This window comes from Salvia miltiorrhiza, chromosome 5, assembly GCF_028751815.1.
Source record: "Salvia miltiorrhiza cultivar Shanhuang (shh) chromosome 5, IMPLAD_Smil_shh, whole genome shotgun sequence".
Lineage (NCBI taxonomy): Eukaryota > Viridiplantae > Streptophyta > Magnoliopsida > Lamiales > Lamiaceae > Salvia > Salvia miltiorrhiza.
The window spans coordinates 50895000-50918609 of NC_080391.1; the positions used below are offsets into that span (position 1 = coordinate 50895000).

At 40.4% G+C, this 23610-nt stretch overlaps 1 protein-coding gene across 1 annotated transcript; it reads right to left on the reverse strand.

The window, feature by feature from the left end:
• Positions 1–16236: 16236 nt before the first annotated feature.
• LOC131026095 (uncharacterized) lies at positions 16237–18955 on the reverse strand. Its single transcript, XM_057955868.1, has 2 exons — positions 17042–18955; positions 16237–16959 (listed from the first exon to the last, which is right to left on the reverse strand). Exons 1-2 carry the CDS (start codon positions 18950–18952, stop codon positions 16237–16239), a joined length of 2634 nt encoding a protein of 877 aa, XP_057811851.1. The 5' UTR covers positions 18953–18955.
• Positions 18956–23610: the final 4655 nt, after the last annotated feature.

Genomic DNA, 23610 nt, shown 5'->3' on the forward strand with positions numbered 1-23610 from the left:
TGTTTTGTGTGTGTGTTTTTAAATAAAGATGATTTAGATTTAATTAGAAGATAGGTTTAATTAGGTGTAGATTAGTTGACTTAATTATAGAGTTTAATTTGGTGTAATTTTTACCCAAAAAGGAAAGTAGCCAACTTTAGTGGGACACCCAAAAAGGAAATGTGGCCAACTTTAATGGGACGGATGGAGTATTATATATAATGCAAATACAGGATACAATCTCTTTCTAATTTGAAAAAAAATAATTGAAATGGTACGAAATGATGTCGTTTAGGCCTCAGAAAAACGTCGTCGTCTTTACTAATTCATGTAAGCTCCAATTCAACACTCTAGCGATCGAAAAAAATTGGGGGACGAAATTATAAAACTTGAAAAAATAGTGATTTAATTCGCCACACTCAAAAGACGTTAAAATTGCAAATTCAAAATAGTCCGTAATTTTATTTTCCCAAATCCCATTAAACTTTGTAAGGCAAAGTAACTTTCAATATCAAATTCAAAAAATAAATCTCTAAAATCCAGTCCAAGCATGATATGTATAAATTAATTATTTGTTTACTTATTCTAAACATTTTTTTTTGTCACCTTATTAAATTGAGGTTTTTTATAAAAAGAAAAAGAAAAAAGCCTTTGAAAGCACAGTAATGCAGACTAGAGGCACGAGACTCGGAAAGGAGCTCGTTAAACAGGAAACAAAGCAAAAAGCCATTTAAAAACCATTCAAAAAATCATCCACCTCCATTTCGTCCGACCAACGGCCTGTGGCGATATTATTCATAACACGCAAACTAGCACTTCCGCTATGATCAATGACGAAGTCCCTCGGCTTCTGACCCATTTCCTCCGCATTTCTGAGGCGGCTTTTTATGCTATCTTCCTGATTCTGTGGAACACGCGGACGTTCCATACCTTTTGGAGGACGTCCCCGTCGCTTAGGCGGTGCTTGCTCAACAAGCATTTGCATTCCTTGGCTAACCTGCGCCTCTAACCGACTGATACGACTATCAATATCTTCTGGAGCAGTAGTGTGCGAGTCTTTGCTTTGCCCACCCAAAGCACCATCCAGTTTTTTAGCCTGCTGACTAACCAACTCTCCAGCTTGCTCAGAATGGCGAGCTTCATCCAAATCAGCAGCAGCCGTAACAATCTCAGTCGGATCCCCAGCCGTCGTCTCCATCTCAATTTCCTCGTCCACCTCGTCCTCACTACCAGTCGTCTTATGAAGCTCCTGATCAACCGAAACCAACACCGCTGCCTCCGGCTCGTATAACGCTATCTCCTCAGAGCCATGATCGTCAACCCTCTTTGAATCCAGAACTGGGTTACTGTCAGCCATCTCATGGCCTTCATTCTGGAAATCATGCTGCTGCACCCCCGTCGCCAAATGGCCAAAACTAGAAGTGTTCTGCTGTTCCCCCGTGGTTTGCACGATTGGGACAACAACCTTCTTGCCCTGCTCCACAATGTGCCATTGTTTATGAGTCACCACACCAGACTGATTGTTAGGAGCAGCCGTCAGATTTTCCTGAAAAGCTACCGGCTCCACACGTCGTTTTTTTCGACATGTTTCTTGAGAATGCCCAGTTATTTTGCAACGACGACAGTAAAGAGGCAAATTTTCAAAGACAAATTCAACATGGAATGATGTATCCTCACCATCAATTAAAAGAGTAGAAGGTAGATTTTGCGACATATCAATTTCCACAAGGATTCTAGCGAATTGTCCGAAGTCACGTCGTGCCGACGCTCCATCGATCTTTAAGGGGTGACCCAAATATCTGCCAATTCCAGAAATAACCTGTGGGTTCCAGTATTCTATCGGCAGATAGTGTATGCGAACCCAGACGTCCGCCAAAGGGGAATTCTCTTTGAAAGGATCAAAATTTCGAGTCCATTCACGGAGTCGGAGGAGCCCTTTTGAGAGCTCCCAAACTGCCTTTCCCTTTGCTGTAGCCTTATCTTCAGCCGTAGTAAATCAGAGAGTGAAATAACCTTTTCCCAAAGGAATTAGTTGCCAATCAGAGGCTAAACTCCATAATCTCTGAAGTTCCCACTTTAGTTCCATAGTTGATCTCGGTTTGTCTCCTTTCTGAAGAAACAAACGTCCTGTCAAAGCAAATTCAAAGGCCTTAATCTCCTTAAGATATAGATCCTTCGGTATTTTGAGGGAGAACTGATCGCCCTCCTTAGTAGGCCGCAGATCATGAAATATGTGAGCAGCCAAATCCTGTATTTTCACCGGCTTCTTTCCAGTAGCCTCCGCATAAGAAACTCTATCGTCATTCTTAGGGGAGATGCTAACGATGTCGGAATAAGTGAGAATCTGGGTGGGTTGCTTATCTGTCAGATTTGATGAATTACCAGTAGATCGCATTCCGACGGCAACTGCGTCGGAATCAGTACCCGACCCCCTGGGAGGCAGACGCATACCATGGGAGAGATCAGGTTTAGTTCGAACATCAAATTTGGAAGAAATCGGGGGAAGGTTAAGACCCCCCTTGTCTCGAGCGATGATCGGCGAACTGGTGGCCATCCGCCGGAAGGGTGAGCCGGAAGGGTGGGGCGGCGCGGTGCAGAAGCAGGCGGCGATGCAGGCTCACAGCAGCAGCGAACGGAGACGGCCGGAGACGACGAGCAATGCAAGCCGAACTCTCCCGCGACTGATCTTAAGATCTGGATCGAGCCGATCTCAAGATCTGGATCGGGCAGATCTCAAGTTCTGGATCGGGCGACGGCGTGCCGTTGGTGACGGCTGTCGGACGGCCGGTTGCCGGAGTTCAGCGTGGCGGAGAGGCTGCTATTTCGGTCAAACTCTTCACCAAAAGTGGCGGCCCCTCCTTGGCCGACTGCTGCCGGAGTCGCGTGAGGAAGGAGGCGAACGACCAAGTCCACGGCCCGGAGTGGAGCAGCAGCAGAAGCGGGCCGGCAAGGCTCCGAGCGCGGCGATGGCTGGTGAGAACAGCAGCAGCGAACGTAGTGGTCAGCGGGCAGCAGCAGCGAACAGAAGAGCAGCGGCGCGAACAGCAGCAGTGGCCCGGCGAACAGCAGCAGCGGCCCGGCGTGAACGTTGAAGCTTTCGGTTTCAACGATGTGGGTCAAAAGTTCTGCTTTCGGTGGGAGAAAAAAAAGTTCCGCATCCTTCCATCTTCTTACTTATTCTAAACATCTTAACTCTAAAGCTTAATACATATCAATTACATTATAAAATAGCTCAACAAGGTAATGATGTAGATAAAATTATATATTTTTTATTTTTAATATAAAATTATGAAAATATCCTAGTATTTTTGAAAATTCCAGGGGGGGCCCAGTGACCCCCCTGCCCCACCCCTAGCTCCGCCCCTGCCAAAAACTTCGACTTCTAGGTATACCAAAAGAAGTTTTTGATCAATGTATATTGAGTCATTGACTAGCTTGGTACAAATGACACTAAGTAGGAAGTTTTTGAATTCGACTTTTATACCAAAAAATAGGTAGGGAGTTACTTTTGTGAACGTTCAAAAAAAGAAAAATAGAAAGTTCTTTCGTGGACGAAGGGGGTATGTTATAAAGAATTTAAATACATTTAAGTAATCATAAAATGATATTTTATATAGTAAATTAAAAACAGTCAAAACAAACATATAAAATTTTATTTCGATTGTAAAACAAACGAGTCTTATTGATATATATTGACTAGCTACTGAGTAGAACTAACCAGGGGGCTTAGCCCACTGGCCACCGGGTCCTCACTTAAGTGAAGTGACCCGGGTTCGATCCCTCTTGGGAGCGAATTTGGAGATTGGAGATATAAGGTGGATTTTGGTGAAAGGTGGTTCTTGGAGTGGATGGGGAACTAATTACTAACATCTAACATGACTTTGTCCGATCAAAGGAACTAATTACTAACATCTAACATGACTTTGTCCGATTAAAAAAAAAAAAAAAAAGCTACTGAGTAGAACTGATAAACATAAAAAATAAAAAAAATAAATAAAGAAAAGGTGAATACGAATTGGAAAAAATAAAACATAAGACACACAACACAGTGAGATCAAATCATTAAGCAAATAATGATAAAAGCCAACAACATTGGTCATCACTTTACACACAATTAAATTATTTAATCTATTAATTCCCACTTGTAATGATTGTGCTCTTTTCTCGTGATGCCTCACTTCCACTCACAGTACTCATCAAACTTGAGTGCCTTCTCCCCTGTTGCTGGACTCTTTACATTCATTGGCTTCGCATTCCATCCATTTTCGAATAAATATTTACAGCCGACAAAACATGGTATAGAACCAAAATTCTTGTGATTTCGCAAAATTCGCATATTTCCTTTGACTTAGTGATAAAATTTTTAACCGTTTCTCTGATTCTTGTTTTTCTTTTAAGTGACGTTTTCCGACCATTAATTAGATGACATGTCACCAACGTGGCATACTTATGCTGAGTAGATTAATTAGAAGCTAAACGACGTCGTTTTGCGTCTAACATAATAGCGTCAAAATCCCTGAAGTTTGGCGCAATTCTCGTTTTTTTCCTTAAATATATTTTCTCGTTGTTTTGCTGAGCTTCTTGTTGAGGGTGTTTGGTTTGGTTGAGGGAACAAGGCGGTCGGCGATTGTGTGCCGTCGTCTGACTTAGGGGCAGAGCTGAGAGAGATGAGGGAGGCTGGGGTCGGCGGCGGCGGTGTCGCTGCGATGTCCAGCCAAGGACGGATGGCAGAGGACAGAGAGGGAGATTCAGAGGGTGTTTCAGTTTGAGGGAGTACAGACGAAGGACGAGGCCGACGCTCATCGCCGGAGTTACATCGGTAGCCGCCTCGTGCTTGTGTGTCCGTGGCGGCCGGAGAAGAAGAGAGGAGAGGGGATTTGTAAAGAGAGGAGAGAGGGGTTAGCGGGAGAGAAGCGGCCTGGTCGCGACGGTCAGAGGAGGAGAGAGGAGAGGAGATCTGTAAAGATAGGAGAGAGGGGTTAGCGGGAGAGAGGCGGCTTGGTCGCGGCGGCCGGAGGAGAAGAGAGAAAAGGGGATCTGTAAAGAGAAGAGATAGGGGTTAGAAGGGGAGAGGCGATCGGCGGCCTGGTCGTGGCAGCCGGAGGAGAAGAGAGGAGAGGGGCAGATCATCTCTGAAGAACCCTAGTTTTATTTAAAACGACGACGTTTAATGTTCTTGCTTAAGCACAATTAGCGATTCGCCGGAAATTTAATCCTAAGTGGATTTCCGACAGCCATGTCAGCATAAGTTTAGGAGCCGATCAATTTTATGGGAAAAATAAGAATCGAGATTAAGTTTAAGGATTTAATCACTACTTTTTGAAGGTCAAGGAAAATATGCGAATTTTGCGAAATCACAGGGATTTTGGTGCTATTTCCTCTTATACTTAATTATTAATTGAAACTCAAAACTAAAACCTTTCATAACTTCAAATTGTATGCACTGTACCACTATACCAATACACCACATTAAAAATATGCAGGTGATCACATAATTTGCAATGCAATGTGCTGCCTGCTCATTAATTTACGAAATTAAGATAGATACGAAAATAAATTAAGAAACGCATATTTAGAAAATAAGTAGAATAAGATAATCATGATTGATGAATCAAAAAATAACACATTAAAAAAGAAAACGATAAAGAACGGCAGATTTATGTCGTTCGATTATAAGATCTACATCCACATGTTTTTTTTGAGTTTTTCACTATATTTTTGGAGAGTGATTACATTTTACATGTGGAGAAGTGAATTGAGAATCCCCTAAACTAATACTCCATCCGTCCCATGAATCTTGACACATATTTCTTTTTGGGCCGTCCCACTAATCTTGACACATTTTCAAATAAGGTAATAATTAGTCAAAAAATAAGAGGTTTTAATTACATTATATCTCCTACTTTATCACTTTATTACATTCTCTCTCTTATTTTATCAATTTTATACTTTATTACATACACACTTAAAACACTAATTTACAACTCCTTAATTCCTGTGCCGAAACGACGAAACCAAATATGTCAAGATCCGTGGGACGGAGGGAGTAATAAAATGTCCTATTTATAGTCATAAGAGTAAACCTTGGACACTTGGGCCCATTTGACCTCTAACGCCCAGTAATTTAAATAATTGGGCCTAAGCCCTTATTACGTGAGTCTTAAGTTTGGAGCTGAATCATTGAGCTGTCAATATAATTTCCGATTGATAAGGTCAGCCCTGTCAAATCAACGTTGCACAAAATATTTGAAATAATATAAACACTAAATTGTAGGATGGAAAGAGTAATTCTTAATTATTATAAAAAAATGAGAATAGTTTTTAGCTATTCAACCATATAAAAATATAGAGAGTGTTTTTGAAATAGCTATTTTAAAGAATGAAACATAATATTTGGCTACTAATTGAAAAACACACAAAATTTGGTCATTTATTACGTGTTACGATTGTTTTGCCCTTAATTAGGGCGAACCGGATTAGGGTTTGCGCGCGGATTAGGCACATATGACACTATTAGTGCCATATGTGCCAACCGGAAAAATAAAATAAAATAAAAATCTAAGTATATGGCACTAATGACACTAATATGGCCATAAGTATCATTCGTGCAACACTACATAAGCGAGAGTGTATGACACTAATGATACTAATATGGCTCCATTCGTGCAGCACCCTAAATGGATAATCTAAATCGTACGGGAAAGTGTTCAAAATTATCATATAATTGTACCTATCTAAATAATATCAGCACACAAGTATATGATACTAATGACATTAATAACCATAAGTACCATTTGTGCAGCACTGAGTATATGACACTAATAGTGCCATGTGTACCTAACCCGCACGCAAACCTGAATCCGACCCCAATCTGGTCATGCGAGTATATTGTTTCAAAAAATATAACTATGTACTCCCTCCGTCTTACAAAAATATGAACAATTGAGAGTGACACGGGTCTTAAGAAATGTTAGTTGAAAATTATTGTGAGTAAAAAATGGATCCCACTTTATAAAGTGTTGTGAGAGTAATGAATTAATTAATGAAAAGTAGTGGTGGGTCATGATAGTTTTTTTGTGAATATGTATAAAAAGAATGGATACAAAGTAAGGGGGTAATGTACAAAAAATGAAATATTCATGTTTTTGTGAGACACCACAAAATGAAAAAATGTTCATGTTTTTGTGGACGAAGGGAGTATATTTTATGGATGAACACAACATTTAAGTTCAAAATTTATGAATAATAATTTTTTGTAAGTACATTTAATTTCACGATAAATACAGTAATTTTATATATTTAACATAGTAGTATTATCACATTCTTATGAAAATTTGTAGTAGTTCTTACTGTAGACAATTAAATTGTCGTCGAATTAAATCATGGCACGTGTAAATTCATGAATTAAATATTCAATTATATTTTCTATTTTTATTAAATGGGATTTTATTCCTAAATTAAATAGATATATAATTAATATTTAATATAAATGAATTAATGGGCTTATGGACACCTAAAGCCCTAAGGCCCATGCATGAAGGCCCAAAGCCCATAAAGCCCACGAAGCCCATCTCTAAAATCTATAAATAGAGGTGTTGGGGTGCTCATTATCACAACGTGAAGGAGTGGAAGATCGAAGAGCACAAAGAATTCTCTCTAGTATCACAAGTAGAAGAGGCGGAGAATTGGAGAGTTCAAGTATTCTTCCAAGTATTCAAGTATCTTGAAGAATTCTATCTAACGTTCAAGTCTCCTTCAAATCTTCAATCGTTTGAGTATTCAAATCTTCAAGTATCCTTCGAATCTTCAAGTATTTGAGCATTCAAATCTTCAAGTGATCAAGATCTTCAAATCTCCAAGATCGAAAGCTTCAAGGCGTTCTTACAAAATTCTAAGGACGTTCTTCTCAAATCAAATCAAGTTCAACGTTCAATCCAAAATCATGACTTAAGTCCCTTGGATTGGCGTCATCAAATCAAGTATTTCAATAATCTTCGAGCTTGTTCAAGAATCAAATGGAAGAGAAGAATCAGAGGATTAACTAGAGATTGCAACCTGCATAAATCTATCTTCAAATTCTATCAAATTATCTTTGTAACGCGTTTTGTATTTTATCAAATTGAAATACAAAAATTTGTGTTTACAAATTTTGGCACGCCCGGTGGGACATCTCTACCTCTCATCTCTACTCTTCACCAAAAATCTTGAACTATGTCTACTCAATCAAATGCACCTGCTCCAACTTCATCCAAAGCTTCTTCGGCAAACGTGGGTATGATCACGCGAAGCAAATCGAAATCGATACAAGGAGTGTCCAAGCCGATCTTCCGTCTTCCATTTATCCATGAAGAAGATGACAACTTTAAGAGAAGCTTCACATTCCCCACTGAAAATTATCAACTCCATGCAAGTGTCATGATGACAAACACTTCCACCATGGAGGAACAACTCTTGAACTTGACAAAGATGGTTGAATCTCTAACCAAGCACATCCAAGAGCAAGATGCCCAGATTGCAAAGCTTAAAGGAGAAAAGGGAGATTCAAGCCACGCCAACAACGATAGGGAAGGCGAAGAAAGCGAAGAAGATGGAGAGAATAACGATGAAGAAATCTCCAAAGACAAATCAAAGAGTGATGGAAAAAGGCCTTCAGGAAAAGACATTCTCTTCTCGTCTGGTGGCCTCATTCCCATTGACCAACTCAAAGAGTTCATCGAAGCAACAATGAAGAATAACTCCGATGGAAGCTCCAAGTCATCGTTAACTTACTCCAAGCCATATACTCGGCGAATTGACAGTATGAAGATGCCTCTTGGCTATCAACCACCAAAATTTCAACAGTTTGATGGCAAAGGAAATCCAAGACAACATGTGGCTCATTTCATTGAAACATGCAACAACGCTGGTACTTATGGAGATCATTTGGTCAAACAGTTTGTTCGCTCATTGAAAGGTAATGCCTTTGATTGGTACACTGACTTAGAATCAAACTCAATTGATAGTTGGGAACAACTGGAGCATGAGTTCCTCAACCGCTTCTATAGCACTAGAAGAACTGTCAGCATGGTGGAGCTCACAAGTTCACGTCAATTCAAAGAAGAGCCAGTCATTGACTACATCAACCGATGGAGAAACCTTTGTCTCAACTGCAAGGATCGATTGTCTGAATCATCTGCCATCGAAATGTGTATTCAAGGGATGCATTGGGGCTTGCAATATATTCTGCGAGGAATCCAGCCAAGAACATTCGAGGAACTAGCCACTAGAGCTCATGATATGGAGTTGAGCATGATGGCAAGAGGGATCGAAGGACCACCAATCCAGGAGTCTAGCAAATTCAAGCCAGAATTCAAGAAAGGAGGAAAACCATATGACAAAGCACCAAAGAAGGAATCTATGGCAGTGAAAGCAACTTCTGTGAAATTTCTAAAGAAAGAAGTTAATCAGGAAGACAACCAGAATGCTCCACGAGACAATCAGAACTCTTCCCGAGACATGGGGCAAAGAAGACTTACCTTGAAAGAAATGCAACAAAAGCAATACCCTTTCTTAGACTCTGATGTTTCAGGAATTTTTGATGACCTGCTCAAAGAAAAGCTTATCGAGATGCCAGAAATGAAGCGACCAAATGAAGCAGGGAGGACAGACGATCCAAATTATTGCAAATACCATCGTCTGGTTGGGCACCCCATACATGATTGCTTCATCTTCAAAGACAGGGTCATGCGGTTAGCTCGAGAAGGGAAAATATCTCTTGAAGAAGACGCTACTACTGTAAATATGGTCTCCACCGACTTGAATGACATAATAGAAGGTATTGGAACCCTGTATGATACATCCAACCAAGTAGATGAAGAACCTGAAATAAACATGGAAGAAGACGATGATGCATTGGCAATCACATTCTCTAATGAAGACTTGCAACTTGGATTCGAACCTCATAACAGGCCATTGTTCGTGAGTTGTTATACACAGGAGCAAAAGGTCAATCGAATTCTCATCGATGGAGGCTCGGCAGTCAATATCTTGCCACTAAGGACTTTGAAGCAATTGGGAATCCAAGCAGAAGAGCTGTCAAACAGTCGATTGATGATTCAAGGTTTCAACCATGAAGGGCAAAGAGCTCTTGGAACTATAAGGCTGCGATTGCAGATGCAGGACATGGAGTCCACAGCGTTGCTTCATGTGATTGATGCAAGGACATCCTACAACATGCTTCTGGGTCGACCATGGCTTCATGAAAATGGTGTTATTCCTTCTACATTGCACCAATGCTTCAAATACTATCAAAATGGCACCATAAGAAAAGTGGTGGGTGATCACAAACCTTTCACAGAAGCAGAGTCACATTTCGCCGATGCTCAATTCTATTTGGAAAGAACTAAAGCAACAGTGGTGGAAAGGGATGTACCACAGGAGGAGTCAGGATCCCGCCAAGAGAAAGAATCTCGCCCAAAGATGGAAGGTTTCACCATCCCTTTGACTAAGATTGATGCCAAAAAGCCCATTCCTCAGTCACTCAAAGATTTTGCCCGACCAAAGCAAAGTGGCGCCACAGAACATGGAGATCTCTCAGACGAAGAACTCTCAAAACACTTTGGTCCGAAGGCATACAAACTCCTTGTGAACGCTGGATACAATCCCCAAGAAAGCTCCACGTCAAAGTCTCATGTGAGAAAAACTGCTAATACAAGCCAAAATCCCAAGGCAGGCTTGGGATACATGGTGCAAAGCCCCATTCGTATTGCCATCAAGAGAGCCACTGCTAACTATGCTAGCACCAAGCAAATCCCGAAATCTTCAAGCAATCGGAGAACCCAAAGGGTTTCTGTTTTCAAAAGATTGGATGAAAGAAAAGCTCAACGAATATCTGTCTTTAAAAGGCTTGGCAAAGGCAAGTCATGGAAAAAGGACGTGACAAAAAGGGCCAATGAATTGGACATAACAGAAAAGCTAAGGAGCTCGATTCCTTCTCGTATGAAGAGGTGTACCACTTTGCTCATATCATGTGGAAAAGAATTGAAGGCCAAAATGAAGACAATCATCTTTACACGGGATGCCGAAGACGATGAAGATAGAGAGAGTGTGGCTTCATCTTACTACACTACTAATAGTGCTAGTAATCCAGTTCCTCTTCCTCATACTACTCAAGGTCAAGTGCGTCGCGAAGATGTTGTTACATCAAACCATATCACCTCATGTGAAGAAGTGGTTGTCGAAGAGGAAGACGCTGAAATAGCTCCTCAGCAGTTTGAAGAAGGAGTTGAGGGTACCGTTGATGAATTGAGAGAAATTAATTTGGGCACTATTGAAGATCCACGACCCACTTACATCAGCGCGTTGTTGACTGTTGATGAGGAATACTCATATATCGAATTGCTCAAAGAATTCAAAGACATCTTTGCATGGTCTTATAAGGAAATGCCGGGGTTGAGCTCCAAGATAGCTGTTCATCATTTAGCCGTTAGAAAGGATGCACGACCAGTCAAGCAGGCCCAGCGCCGATTCCGACCAGAATTAGTTCCTCTAATTGAAGCTGAAGTGAACAAACTCATCAATGTGGGTTTTATTAGAGAAGTCAAATACCCAACATGGATTTCAAGCATTGTTCCAGTAAGAAAGAAAAATGGACAAATTCGTGTATGTGTTGACTTCAGGGACTTGAATGAAGCATGCCCCAAAGATGACTTTCCATTGCCAATTGCCGAATTGATGATCGATGCCACAACTGGGCATGAAGCATTAACCTTCATGGATGGATCTTCCGGTTACAATCAAATTCGCATGTCACCAAATGAGGAAGAGTTAACAGCATTTCGAACCCCGAAAGGAATCTATTGCTACAAAGTGATGCCATTTGGGTTGAAGAACGCTGGTGCCACTTACCAAAGAGCCATGCAGAAGATATTTGATGATATACTTCATAAAAATGTTGAGTGTTACGTGGATGATTTGGTGGTTAAGTCCAAAAAACGAAACAATCACCTACAAGATCTACGAATGGTTTTTGAGCGATTGAGAAAACATCAGTTGAAGATGAATCCACTAAAATGCGCATTTGGTGTCAAGTCTGGCAAATTTCTTGGGTTCATCGTTCGCCATCAAGGGATAGAAATTGAACAAGCAAAGATTGATGCCATACTAAAAATGCCCGAACCTCGAAATATCCATGACCTGAAAAGTTTGCAAGGGAAGTTAGCATACTTACGAAGGTTTATTTCAAATTTAGTTGGAAGGTGTCAACCATTTAGCCGAATTATGAAGAAGGGTATACCATTCAAGTGGGATGAGTCATGTAGAAATGCTTTCAAGAATATCAAATCTTACTTGATGCAGCCTCCTGTATTAGCAGCACCTGTGTCAGAACGCCCCTTGATTTTGTATATTGCTGCTCAAGAACGATCCATGGGAGCTCTCCTTGCGCAAGAAAATGAAGGTGGAAAAGAGAATGCATTATACTACTTGAGCAGAACAATGACACCAAATGAGTTGAAATATGCTCCAATTGAGAAGCTGTGTTTGGCATTGATTTTCTCCATCCAAAAGCTTAAGCATTATTTCCAAGCTCACACTGTCCGCCTTATATCCAAGGCAAACCCTTTAAAGTTTGTGATGTCAAGACCTGTTTTATCTGACAGGCTTGCACGTTGGTACCTCCAACTGCAACAATTTGAGATTGTGTATGTTCCTCAAAAGGCTGTGAAGGGACAAGTGTTGGCAGACTTCTTAGCAGACCACCCAATTCCTGCTGAATGGGAGCTAAGTGATGACCTCCCGGATGAAGATGCACTTGTAATCGATGTCGCCCTACCATGGTGGATGTTTTTCGATGGAGCATCTCATAAAGAAGGTGCTGGTGCCGGGATCGTGTTCGTGACACCAGAGCGTCAAGTGCTGCCATTTTCCTTCACTCTAACTGAGAATTGCTCTAACAATGTAGCAGAATATCAAGCTCTGATCCTCGGTTTGGAAATGGCGTTGAATATGCAGCAATCTCACCTCAAAGTATATGGTGATTCTAAATTGGTGGTTAATCAAATACTTGGACTGTATGAAGTGAAGAAACCTGAATTATTGCCATACGTCAAGTATGCTCGCAAGATCATTGAGTGGCTTGGAGATGTGGAAATCGAACATGTTCCAAGAAGTGAAAATAAGCAAGCAGATGCCTTGGCTAAACTCGCATCTACCATAGCTATGATCAGTGGCGAAATCCAAATTCCAGTGTGTGAAAGATGGGTTATACCACCTATTTTTGAAGAAGAGAAATGCGAAGAAATTGAAAGTCATCTTGTTGAGGTCTTCGAAATTGAGGAAGAAGATTGGCGCCAATTGTTGGTTGATTATTTGAAGTATGATAAATTACCAAATGATCCACGTCGAAGGATTGACATCCGACGGCGCGCCACTCGCTTCATTTTCTTCAAAGGGACACTTTATAGGAGGTCTTTTGATGGAGTATTTCTCAGGTGCCTAAGTAGTGAGGAAGTTGCTAAAGCCATGGAAGAGGCGCATTCCGGCATTTGCGGTGCTCATCAGTCAGGTCCAAAGCTGCACTTTCGAATCAAGATGATGGGCTACTACTGGCCAACTATGGTGAAAGATTGTTTGGATTATGCGCAAAGATGTCAAGCCTGCCAATTTCATGCGAACCTGATTCATCAGCCACCCGAGCCACTACACCCCACAGTCGCATCCTGGCCTTTTGATGCTTGGGGCATGGATGTTGTTGGTCCATTGACAAAATCATCAGGGGGGCATTTATACATTTTGGCAGCGACCGATTACTTCTCCAAGTGGGCTGAGGCGATACCATTAAGAGAAGTGAAGAAAGAGACCGTTGCTGAGTTTATCAAGACCAACATCATCTATCGCTATGGAGTTCCTCGCTACATCATAACTGATAATGGAACACCTTTCAGCAACACGGTGATAAACAAGCTTTGTGAAAAATTCGGCTTCAAGCAACGGAAGTCATCGATGTATAATGCACCGGCAAATGGGTTGGCTGAAGCATTCAACAAGACTTTGTGCAATCTGTTGAAGAAAATTGTTTCAAAATCAAAGCGTGACTGGCATGAACGTATTGGGGAAGCATTGTGGGCATATCGAACCACCTATAGAACTCCTACGCAGGCAACGCTAGGGATGTAAATGAATCAAATAATTTTGGTTCGATTCGGTATTCGATTCGAATTTTTGATATTCGAATACGAAATTTTATGATTCGAATACGAATACAAATACTTTTTGTGATTCGTTTAATTATCGAATACGATTCGAGAATCACGATATTCGATTCGGTATTCGAAAATATTTGATATATATATACACACACACACACACACTAAAAAATAAATAATAAAATACATTTAAAGTAAAATAAATTAAAAAATACCAATATTTATTGAAATAAAAGTGAATTACAATAATAATAATGTTGATAGCATTCACATGTTTGCTTTATTTATTCAAATAATTCTAATTAATTGAAGTGCTATGACGTACTTCTATTTATTGAAGTGTTATATAAGAGTTTGCTGCTTGCTTTATTCAAATGCTTACTTATGCTATCCAAACTTTTGAATATTAGGTTTGTATTGTAATTTGTGAGTTGGATTTTGAAACAGAAGAATATATTTTTAGCATATATTATTGACTTTTTAAGTAAATGTAATGTGCGTGATCTCCGAGTTTAAATTTATTTAAGGCCATTATCTTAGGGCCACTATTTTTCAGACTTGCAAAAATAGGTCAATTATTTTAGTTTTTTGTATTTTTAAGCCACATGTGTACCCAATCAGCTATTTTGGGCCACATTTTGACCCCAAAAAATGGCCTATAAATGTTGAATTGAGCTCAAATGTGGCCTAAAAATGCCAAAAACTAAAATAATTGGCCTATTTTTGCAAGTCCGGAAAATAGTGGCCTATTTTTGCAAATAGGACCTTAAATAATTTTAAACTCGTGATCTCCATATTATTTGAAATATTATTTTAGAATTTTTCTTTATTAAAATCGCGAATTTGATATATTTGAATTAAACTAAATAGTAGGAATTTTCGAATAAAATATTCGATTTAAATTGTATAACATACACTTGTAAAAAAAATAAACGAATATTCGATTCGATTCGAGTATTCGCGAATCAGTATACGAATCGAATACGAATAGTAAAATATGATTCGAAAGATATTCGAATACCGATTCGAATATGCAATTACTTTTACGAATATGAATCGAATCCAATGATATTCGATTCGATTCGGTTCGTTTACATCCCTAGGCAACGCCTTACTCTTTGGTATATGGGGTTGAAGCTGTCATTCCTCTCGAGCAACAAATTCCCTCTTTGAGAATGGCCATTCAGGAAGGGCTAACTGAAGAAGAAAATGCACGTCTGCGTCTGGAGGAACTCGAAGCTCTAGATGAGAAAAGGCTGGAAGCTCAGCAAAAGTTAGAATGCTACCAAGCTCGCCTCTCAAAGTCTTTCAACAAGACGGTGCGAGTGCGTTCTTTTCAAGTTGGAGATTTGGTCCTCGCTGTGAGGAGGCCAATCGTTGTCACTCATCGTGTTGGAAACAAATTCGTATCAAGGTGGGATGGCCCATATGTTGTCAAGGAAGTCTACACAAACGGAGCATACAGGCTTCTTTCTGATGACAACGTCAGAGTTGGGCCTATCAACGGCAAGTTCCTGAAACGTTACTATCCTTGAAAGGTGGTGGAAGTTGAAGCATGTACATATGTATATAGTTAAAAAAAAAAAAAAAAAAAAAGCCAAAAAAATGGAAAGCATGAAAAGCCAAAAAAAAAAAATATAGAAAAGCAGAAAACGCCAAAAAATGAGTCAGATGAAGAAAAGCAACAAAATGGAGTGTATGAAGACAGCTCCTTGACGCACGAGCCTAAATTGCATGTTACTCCTGGCCCGCATGAGTATAAACTGTGCACGGCACCCAATCTCAAACACTTGTTGATCCTATGAACTACGTTTTGACTTGATCCCTTTCAAAAGGGTACGTAGGCAGCTTAGATAATTTCTAAGTTCAGTCATAAGTTGTGTTTGACTCTTTTCAATTTATATCATCAAGTTATGATTTAAGTTGATTATGTGAAACCAAAACACGTTTCATTCCAAAATAGCAAAAAAAATCAAGTCATCAAAAGAAGCACAAGCATCGGGAGAAGATGTCAAAATATCCATGACAAACCAAATGAGAATCATCAAAAGAGGAATGATAAAAATGCAATATACTAAGCAAAAGGGTCTTGATCTCTCAAAATCTGCTGCATAGACTCTAGTGAAAGCTTCAAGGCTTCCAAATTCTTCAAGACCTCATCATTTCTCGAAGCTTCCTCAAGCTTGGCCAGGTCTTCCTTGAGTACCTTGATCTCACCACGAGTAGTCTTGAGTATCAGGCTTCGCTGCTCCAAAGACACCAATAATTCTTTCTTGCGTTTCTCCAACTCATCAAGATCCGCTTTTAAAGCATCACAATCCGCAGCATCCTTCTTCTCTTTGGCAAACTTCTCTTGAAGGCAAACCTTGACCTCTCGAACTTTGAGTGTGTGGCCTTCATTGATCTCATGAGAAGCCGACCTTACTTTATCAAAAGTGGTGGCTTTGGAGAATAGTTCATCAATACTATCTTCAAGGTTGGAAAGGTCAAGACCACAAATAATCTTCATACGGGAAAGGCCACTCCGTATCTCGTCTTCAAGCGTCGATAGAAACTCGACTTTGGTTCTCTCAACCTTGTCACGAAGCTTTCCCCAGATGATCCTGCAGCACGACTTGAGTTCATCATCGATCATGCGTGTGGCATTGAACTCGGAAGGCGCCCCACATGATGGCATTGGTCGGGGGCGGGATTGTTTAGCAAGACAAGGAATCTCGTTTGACTTATTGGATTCAATGGATACACAGTCGATTGGTGAGCCCTTCTCAAGATTATTTCCAAACACTTCTTTCAAAGTCTACAAAAGGGCAAGAAGAAGATGCAATTAGAATGTGAAATTATATATCAATACGAAAAGAAGATAAGAGATGAGGAAAGACCTTGTTCACATCGACATCCACTAGAGTTGGCTCTTCCTCAACGTGACCCTCGGCCGGTTTTGAGGACCCCGCAATTCTCTTCTTTTTCCAATTACGCTCAGAATTGCTACTACCAGAATCAGCTATGAGGGTGGTAGAGACGACCTTCCTCTTTCCATCTTTGGAGTTGATTGCTTCTTCCTGATCTTTTCTTTTAAAAGTGATATGAGCCGGAGAAGAGATTTTGTTTTCAGAAGAAAATCTGTACGTCATATCCCACCAAGTCTTATAGTCGACTGAACAATGTATCTTCATGTCCAAAGAAGATCGGGGAAAACATGCCCTTGATCGCGATCTGTGCAGCAAACACATGCGCCAAAGGTTGAGACCTTCTTCCAGAGATGTCCTTCGAATGTTCTGAGTAAGGCTGCTGGGTACGATTTGGTAATAGCTAAATTGACGGCTGAAGCGGTGAGGACCATAAGACTCCACGATGAAGTGGTCATCCAGCCGGCGAACCAAAAAACTCGAGCGAATAGCCATGAAGAAGCATTGCTCAATCTCTCTTGTATTTTCACCATCGACATAGAAAATGTCATCTTCCTTGGTGAATGTGGTACAATTCCAACGAATCGAGTTGTACGACTGAATTCGTTCGCGGCACGCAACAGGCAGATAATACTTCGCAGCTCCTTCGCCTGAGTATAGAGTCATCCTGGCGACACCAAGGCTTCTTGGAAGGGGAATGTGAGTATTGAAATAGAGCGCTATCCAACCATATATGAAATGAAAGGGTAGCGTCACCGGGACAAGAGAAGGCTCCATAGAATTAGAGATAGTGTTCAACCCTTTATAGATGCTGGCTAGAACTGGAGCTGTAAGGGCAACTTTCTGTCTGCACGCCATCAAACTTGCCATTTTGAAAGAGGTTGGTCTAATCGACATGGCGTCACCATCTGGAAAAACAAAGATACACAACCAGCAAGCTATATGAGCTGCCAAGTACATAGTGGTGTGATACTTGTCACTAGCATCAAGCTCGATGAATGGAGCCCTTTCTTCAGAAGACCATGATTGATGCGCTTCAAATGAACCACTCGGATTATGAGTCGATTTGGGGCGTTGAGATTTCTTTGCCCTGCGAGCAGGAGGATGAGAATACTTTGAAGCTTTCTTCGACCAAAATTTGATCCATTCATCGATAGAAACTGAGCTCTTAGGATCCTTGCCATCACGATGCTTAAGAGAATAGTAAGCAGAGAGTAAATATCTACAACTCAAGGGAATGAACGGGTTGCCAAACTGATCTTTGCCAAGAATCTCTTTCGCGCTTGGTACAACCTCATCATACAGTGTCCCGGTACACGGAAGCCCTGATAGATACTGTAAATCCCATAGAGAAATAGACATCTCGCCAGATGAAGTGAGAATGGTGTTCGTCGCAGGACACCAAGCTTCACAGAACGCTTTAACCATCTCGGGCTGGCAATCATAAGTGAAAAGAGAGGCATAAACTGCATCATAGATACCAACAACTCGGAGTTCATTCCCGCAGCGGCTAAGGATATCTTCAGTCCACTCCCAATAGCCTTCAAAGAAATGAAATTCCCCACGAAAGCTTGTAACCCTTCCCCATTTGGCATCTTTATCGATGATCCTTCGCCTCAAAGTCAATAGAAAATTGGACTCCTTGCTTTGCCAAGGACGGGCCGGATGCAATGTATGAGCTTTCGACGCTTTGTTCAAATTGATCTCGCTGGTCCATTCCGACTGATATAGAGAATTCAAAAGTTTGGGCCAAGGTTTCACATAGTGGCCTATCAATGCCGGAAATACTCGTAGATGCGTGCCCATTTCCGTCTCTTGCTCATCATCACTCAAAATCAACAAATAATCTTGACCCTTAACCACAATATCTTTGAAGACCACCATCGTGACACTGCAAGGAAGCAACAAATCCAGACTTAGAAATTTATTTACATTTAAATGAAATGTGAATTAAATTCTGGTCAAAATAAAATGTGGCAATCTTAAATTCTCAAATATATATATATATATATATATATATATATATATATAAGAGATAAGAAAAAATTTTAAGGGTAGGCCTTAATTAAATTGGGTCTCATTGGGAGTACTATAAAAAAAAAAAAAAAAAAAAAGGAAAGATAAGAGATAGAGAGAGAAAGCCCAATAGCCCATTTTCTATTCATCTCCCATTTTAAAATAAAAGCCTATCTCTCTATATATATATATTTTTTTTTCACAAAAAAAAAAATCGGCCCATCTCAAACCAATTACCCTTAGCCCACTTCCTACCATATCTCTTTCACAAAAATCAGCCCATCTCTCCTCTCTAAAAAAAAAAAAAAAAAAAAAAAAAAAAGAGAAAAACGCAGATCAAGAACTAGCAAAGGTTGGTTCATAGTGGTACCTCTAACTGCCGAAAATAAAGTCACCGACCACCGTCCCTCGGACCGAACACAGGCGTCCGTCTCCAAGCTGTATGGAGTCTCCGTTATAGCTGCTCACCGCGCGACACAGTCCCGAAGCTCAGCCACCGTCGCTCTTCCCCGCCTCCGACGAGTCAGCCGCCGTTGGTCCACCGACGATGAACTTTCGGTCCTTTGAAAAGACCAGCTGTATCGACGTGTCTGCTACTTCAATGAAACGAGGTCGCCGAACGACTGAGAAGCGCCACCGTCACACCGTCGTGTCTTCTCTGCCCGCTCCCTTGACTGTCCAAAACATCCGATTTTTTTTTTATAGCAGAATATATGTATAGAAGTAGGGAGAGAGATGGGAGAATTCTTGAAGAGAAGTGAGAGCGTGAGAATAAAGTGTAGAGCGACGGATGAAGATATACTGTTGAATTTAAGCAAGAAGAGGAAGGTTTTCTCTAAGCTCGAAAATGACAGCTGCGGCGAGGAAGAATTGGCGGAGAATTCAGTGTTGCCGGCGGTGTCTAGAACTTCAAGTTGTTCTAAACATGAGAACTCAAGTGACGTCGTAAAGATGAGCCTTAGTTCGCCAGATCTGGAGAATGCTGGTTCGCACTCCGAGGGTTTTGAAACGGAAATTTCCACGTCCACTGGACTCGTTTTCAGTAGAGAGGCGACTCCAACTAGCGAGCTTTACGGAGACTCGGAGCATGTCCTATTGCAGCAATCGCCGTTCGACGCCTTGACTGTCAAAAGCCTGATCTCTCCTTCTTCGCCGGAACTGCTGACAGCACACATCGTCGACGGCACTCGACGAAATCAGCAGGAACTCGACAGCTATGTCAGCGAAACAAATGGTACATCAAATAAGAGAACACCATGAGTGTTCAATGGCACGAGCTCAAGAAAAAAAAGAGGAAAGAGAGGTGAGAAGATTCACCTTGATGAAGTTCAGTCGTTCCTTGCCAATGTTGTTCCTACCGCCGTTGGTCACAAATGATAAACCAAGTTGTCGGTGATTCATCAACAGATGACAAGAACGCAATAAGTTAGCAGCCATTCACGACGTCATCTCTGACAAGTCGCCATCGAAGAACGAGAAAATGAGGCACCGCTGCCCCTACCCTATCTATGCAGAGAACAAATAAGAATGATGTGATAACAGCTTGTAGTAAGCCAAAACAGAAGCTCGAAATGAAAGAGAAATGGTGAAAAGGAACCAACCTCGATGTAACACGGTTTCTGCGTCGTCAATACAGCCCTTTCGCTGCTCGAAAACTCTCGACCTCTTTCGCCGGCGCCTTACGAAAACAGCAATAAGCTAAGTTCTCGTCCTCCGATCACCTTCGATCCTTCGGCGGCACTCCGCGAGAACTAGAAGTAAGCCTAGCTTCGTTTTGAGAGCTATAGCTATGGCTACTATGGCTATCGAAGGAGAACTCTTAGAGCAGGCTGCGTAGAAGATGATAAAGAGGGACTGCTCTAGATATTAAATACAAGAGAATGCACGCTGCCCAAGTTCAGATGGAATGAAACTAATGACAGAAGAAGGCTTTATTTATAGGCAGAGATAGCTACCAAACCCCTGAACTTAGCCGCCGAAGAGTGGAGTTCCAGCTATTCTTCCAGCTATGAAAGGCCCTTTAAAACAAGCTGCCAAAGCTTAAAAAAAAAGATTACATTTAATACAACGAAGGACGTTTATTTGCTGTCAAATGTGCTTATACGCAGCTGAAAAGTTAAAGTTGTTGCATGGGGTCATAAATGGGCCTAAGAAGAATAAGGATAATTGGGCCGTTAGTTTGATAAGTCCAATTTCCCAAACAAAATTGTTTTCTTCATGATAGGATGGGAGTAGAAGAAAAACACTTCATCTGATGTGAAAGAAAGTCTGACGAGCAAGAAAAAATAAAGAACTCATGAAATGGGCTCTTAATCCATAAGTGAGACTCATTTAATGGATTGAGCTAAAATAACCACTTTAAATTATAAAAGCCCAAATCGTGGTGGATCAAGTGATCAATTTCAAAAAAAAAAAAAAAAAAAAAAAATTGCAAAGGGTGGCCTTCGAAAATGACTATATTGACTTTGAAATGGACTATTAAAACTGATGGTCTCATTATTAAATTCAAAATTCAACAACTCCGGAATACGAGTATAAACTATTTACAAAGTCAAAGTGAAATCCAAATTCAAAAACTCCTGAATACGAGTATAAACTATTTACAAAGTCAAAGTGAAATCCAAATTCAAAAACTCCTAAATACGAGTATAAACTATTTAAAATTCAAGTTCAAATGAAAAACTCCTAAATACGAGTATAAACTATTTAAAATTCAAGTTCAAATGAAGAACTCCTAAATACGAGTATAAACTATTTATAAATTCAAAGAAAATGAAGAACTCCTAAATACGAGTATTAACTATTTACAAAATTCAAAATCAAGAACTCCGCGATAAGAGTTTAAACTATCAAGATATATTTCGAGACTCGTCTATTACCAAAGACATTTCGTCCATAAACAAGTCTCGATGGGGCAATTTGTAGACAATTAAATTGTCGTCGAATTAAATCATGGCACGTGTAAATTCATGAATTAAATATTCAATTATATTTTCTATTTTTATTAAATGGGATTTTATTCCTAAATTAAATAGATATATAATTAATATTTAATATAAATGAATTAATGGGCTTATGGACACCTAAAGCCCTAAGGCCCATGCATGAAGGCCCAAAGCCCATAAAGCCCACGAAGCCCATCTCTAAAATCTATAAATAGAGGTGTTGGGGTGCTCATTATCACAACGTGAAGGAGTGGAAGATCGAAGAGCACAAAGAATTCTCTCTAGTATCACAAGTAGAAGAGGCGGAGAATTGGAGAGTTCAAGTATTCTTCCAAGTATTCAAGTATCTTGAAGAATTCTATCTAACGTTCAAGTCTCCTTCAAATCTTCAATCGTTTGAGTATTCAAATCTTCAAGTATCCTTCGAATCTTCAAGTATTTGAGCATTCAAATCTTCAAGTGATCAAGATCTTCAAATCTCCAAGATCGAAAGCTTCAAGGCGTTCTTACAAAATTCTAAGGACGTTCTTCTCAAATCAAATCAAGTTCAACGTTCAATCCAAAATCATGACTTAAGTCCCTTGGATTGGCGTCATCAAATCAAGTATTTCAATAATCTTCGAGCTTGTTCAAGAATCAAATGGAAGAGAAGAATCAGAGGATTAACTAGAGATTGCAACCTGCATAAATCTATCTTCAAATTCTATCAAATTATCTTTGTAACGCGTTTTGTATTTTATCAAATTGAAATACAAAAATTTGTGTTTACACTTACTTCCTACCATATTTATCTTTGTATATAGTTATATTCTAATGAGATTGCTATTTTTCTTTAGAAGCAAAATTAATGAATAAGCTAGTAATATATATATAATCAGGGGCGGATACAAGTGGGGCGATGGGGGTACGACTGTGCCCCCAATTTTTTTTAATAACAGTATATATTATGTATTAAAGAAAAAATTTCCATGTATTATGTATTCCCAGAAAGTTCTCAAACAATAGGATAAGGTGGACGTAAATTTCTTAAATTGTATTTGGGCTTTGGTGGGCCTCAAATTTTCTTTAAAACGACGGCTGAAGTGGGTTGATGTAGAGAATAGGATTAATTAATTTAAGGGTTAAGTATCAATTTTCCCCCTATCGATGGCGTCCCTATCGCGTATAACACCCTATAGTCAGGGTAAGTGCTGCTTACTACCTCAACGTGGCAAAATCGAAGCAAATTCCCCCCCGCTACTTAACGGAAGTTAACGCCGTTAGAAAAAAATATATTTTTTTTTATTTATGGTGGGGCCCATCTCTCTCTCGCTCTCTCTCAAAATCCGTCTGTCCCCTCCTCTAAATCTGCTGTCGCGGCCTTCCTCCGGTGTAGGACTGTCGACCGCCGTCGATAACTCCTCCTCCAACACCCCGTTCTCCTCCCGCCGCCCTTCCTCTGCCTCCGCCGCAGTTTCCCCCCTCCTCTCCCGCCCCCGAAACCCTCCAAATTCGCCACTTCCTTCCTCCCTCAAACACACATGCTACAGTTGAGTTTGGCCGAAAAATTTTCACCACCAAGATGAGAGGATGATGAGACAT

What these genes read in the sequence shown, in the direction of transcription:
- LOC131026095 (XM_057955868.1), bottom strand. Translation starts at nt 18,952, where the DNA reads ATGGTGGTCTTCAAAGATATTGTGGTTAAGGGTCAAGATTATTTGTTG. An exon ending in TGGATGTCGATGTGAACAAG is followed by an intron (nt 16,960 to 17,041) that starts GTCTTTCCTCAT and finishes GCCCTTTTGTAG; the next exon opens with ACTTTGAAAGAAGTGTTTGG.